Genomic DNA, 3,250 nt, shown 5'->3' with positions numbered 1-3,250 from the left:
CCCTACACTTTGTTACCTGCAACAGTCAAAGCTTTGGCACCTTCTTTAGAATTGCACACAACAATTCAAGGTGGAAGGCAAGAGTCTTTTTGGCAATTGTAATGCAAAAAAAACCAAGGCCACCCTGAAAAAAAGTTAGCCGATTGGAGTAAAAGGAAGCTTTAAGAACTAGTATAGAATGCATAGTAGCCCATGCCTTTTGAAGTGTCTTTGCTATAGTCCTCAGCATTAATGTCCTCACATTTCATAGTTGGAGAGTTTTCATTGCTGGAAGTGCTAGGGGAGAGCCGTCTTCTCTTACAAGCACCTGTGTAGACTCCAGAATCATTTGAATCTAGAGACTTTATGGAGGGTGGAGTCTCTATCCAGGATGAGCCGATTTCTTCTTTCACCTTCTCCTTGGAAAGCAGGTCTTCAGAGAAACCTGGAGGACTTGTTCTGGAGGTCCAAGGTAATCCCGTCGTCATTTTCCGCTGATAAGAGCCCCTGCTCCCCCAGCCTGCCATGGATGGAAATGTCGGGTCAGGGTAGTACCCCAGAGCATGGGATGTCTGAAGGGGGAGGGATTTAATGCCATAAGGGAGCAAGGTGCTAGGAGAATACTCTGTCTCATAGGAGTTCATGTCCAGTTTGTTGGCACTGGGCTGCTGTACAGGTGTAACAAACCACCGCTGAGGAGGGCTGGCCACCTCTTCATTCTGCTGCGGGGAGAGCAAGCCATTCGTCTGAGGGACGGTTCTCTCACCATTGTAAAACCTGGCTGGGGGCAGGTTGTTGACAAACTGTTCTTGGAAGAAGGGTTGCACGCTGTATCGGGCGCCAGGGACGATCTGGTGGGATCTAGGAGAATCCGTGGGAGATGGAGTTAATCTGTCATTTTCTGAAGCTGTGTACATGCTACAACACAAAAGAGAAATTCTGAGTGTTGCTCTTTACACTTCAGTATGATAGTAAGACAACACAAAAACAAACAGGAAGAAACAGTTTTTTCTTAATTAGACTCACAACTATGTTTAACTGGATGGCTGTTCATTGTTTTTCTAGGACCAGTATAAAAATTGTAATATTACTGCTACAAGTATTTGCTGTTCTCTGCGAGCCAACTAATTTTAAGGGAGGTGCAGCACTTTCATCTCAGAAGCATTACTTGTGTATATACAGCTTCAGTTTTTCAAAGGCCCTTTGATGCTAGAAAATGAGCATTAAGCAAATCTTCCACTGACAACTAGAATAAGTTGCTAACTCTGTGGAGATACCTGATACACTACTGCCAATCTGCAGACCAGCTAGGTTCTGCCAATACATGTTTTCTAACAAAATTCAGAAGGTTGCTAGAATACAGGTCAAGACAGTACAGTATATATTCAAGCAGACATTTAAAGTTTCTAGACAGACTATCTTTGAAAGAAGCACATCACCTAGCACAGCTGCCAGTAGAAGTATTACTACTTCTGAGTAACTCAAGTAGTGTCTAAAGTAAAACTCTTTGACACACATTTCAGGTCTGAATTTTGCCTCCTAGTCAGAGACAACTGTAAGAGAAGACAGAAGTATACTTACGAGTCATAGTTGTCTCTGAAGCCTTTTGCGAAGGGATTATGGTCAATTTTGAGCTGGGTAATCTAAAAGTGAGAGCAGAATTTAGTAAGATGAGATTTTGAACCCACACAACAATTTTAATTTTAATTGTCATTTTATACATCCATGCTTACATCAGTGTTTTGATACGCTGTAACTGCTATGAACTGCGTTTCAGGGAAAATAAATGTCTGCGTCTTTGAGGAATCATTCAAATCTTCAACACCATCTTCAGTCACCTCCACGATGTGAAGTCGTGGCTGGTACTTGTGCAGAGACTGCAGTACTATCATCTAAAAGGAACCACAGAAAAAACATGATCTTTAGACAAACCGCATCTGGCATTAAAACATCTATTTTATAGCCTGACATTTTCTTCCTATAAATTGTAATTTTTTTGACTTGGAAATGAAGCAATTATAACTCTTAACAGATGATTCATAGCTTGTAGCCCCATTTTGCTAGATTACTAATACACTAAAATCTATAAATGCAGGAAATCAAAAGCTATCAGCTACATTCCCACTTTTTGAGCAACTCCAGAGATACATATTGGCTAAAACCAAAGAGTCCTCACATCTATTTCTAACATTTCTAATTGTCTCCATAAGGAGAAGCAAAGATAACAATATCTACTATACAGTTCAAGAAGGGAACAAGTTGTACTGTGATGTAGTAGCTCGACTAAATGCTGTAAAGCCTCAAAAACCCAAGCCCGCCGGCTGAGCGACCAAGAGCCCCTGCCCGCCATTTACCTGCGCATTGTTGTTGTTGGCACCTTTGTTGTTCGTTAGTTTCAGCTTTCCGAAAGAAATCTCCTGCCTCATCCAGTGAGCCCCAGTGTTGGGAGATTCGGGATGGACGTACACCTTGTTTCCTGAGAGAAAGAAGCCGGTAAGGAGCCCACCAGGAACGTTTTGCTCCAACGCTAGCAGGCCCTCGGGTCCCCCTGATGTGCTGTGCTCTCCCGCACAGCCTCAAACACCGCAGCGTGAAATAAAGTTGCAAGACGCCCTTAAAGGGTAATTCTACCCGCAGCGGGATGCCAAGGATCGGTAAACCCCTTGGAGAGAGAAAGGGAGCGAAGCTGAAACCCCTTCTGGGAAGCCGATCCGCGGAGGAAACCGGCTGGGAGACCACAGAGAACCCGCACCTACCTTGCATGTTGTTGTCGGCTTTGCCACAGGTCACCCACTTGCCTCCTTGAAAACGCCAGTGGTTGGGATCCGCCAACACCACCTCTACAAAGACGTTGTAGTGGGCCGTGGGGTTAAGGCCGGTGATGTTAAAGCTCAGAAAAGGAAACATCCTCCTGGGAAAGGGGAGAAAAGCACACGGCATGCGAGACGGGCCGGGGGAGGAGGTGCGGGCTTCAGCGGCAACTGGAGGGGTTCACAGTCGCGGGTTTCCCCGTCTCTCCCAGTACCGAGAAGACCAAGAAAGCAGGCGTCGAGCCCCAACAGACCTCTGCCTTGCCAGCCTGGTACGGGGAAATTGGGAGAGCCACTTCTCGGGAAAAGCATTTCCGAGCGGGAGGCTGTAACGACGGGGAGGGCACGCACTCGCCGTGCATCCCACTTTCCAGGGGAGCGGCCCCGGGAGCCCCCCATTACTTCCCTCCGCTTCGGCCCACCTCTTGCCTACTTACCGGCCCTGCTTGGTGATGATCATC

General features: G+C 46.2%; 1 protein-coding gene across 1 annotated transcript; it reads right to left on the bottom strand.

Annotated features, from left to right (window-relative positions):
- Positions 1-161: 161 nt before the first annotated feature.
- On the bottom strand, positions 162-3,249 carry EOMES (eomesodermin). Its single transcript, XM_010189222.1, has 6 exons — positions 3,227-3,249; positions 2,736-2,890; positions 2,334-2,455; positions 1,713-1,871; positions 1,561-1,622; positions 162-897 (listed from the first exon to the last, which is right to left on the bottom strand). The coding sequence occupies exons 1-6, from the start codon at positions 3,247-3,249 to the stop codon at positions 162-164; spliced, it is 1,257 nt and encodes a 418-aa protein (XP_010187524.1).
- Position 3,250: the final 1 nt, after the last annotated feature.

The sequence above is a fragment of the Mesitornis unicolor genome, unplaced genomic scaffold (genome assembly GCF_000695765.1).
Source record: "Mesitornis unicolor isolate BGI_N332 unplaced genomic scaffold, ASM69576v1 scaffold21567, whole genome shotgun sequence".
Lineage (NCBI taxonomy): Eukaryota > Metazoa > Chordata > Aves > Mesitornithiformes > Mesitornithidae > Mesitornis > Mesitornis unicolor.
The sequence above is the reverse complement of the archived record's forward strand: the minus strand, read 5'-3'. Positions and strand labels throughout refer to the sequence as shown.

Bases quoted from the DNA above. Each gene is read 5' to 3' on its own strand.
- EOMES (XM_010189222.1), bottom strand. From the start codon at position 3,249: ATGATCATCACCAAGCAGGGCCG. The intron at 2,891-3,226 runs GTAAGTAGGCAA...CCCCTTTCCCAG, and splicing joins ATCATCACCAAGCAGGGCCG to GAGGATGTTTCCTTTTCTGA. The intron at 1,872-2,333 runs GTAAATGGCGGG...GGTTCCTTTTAG, and splicing joins CCAACAACAACAATGCGCAG to ATGATAGTACTGCAGTCTCT.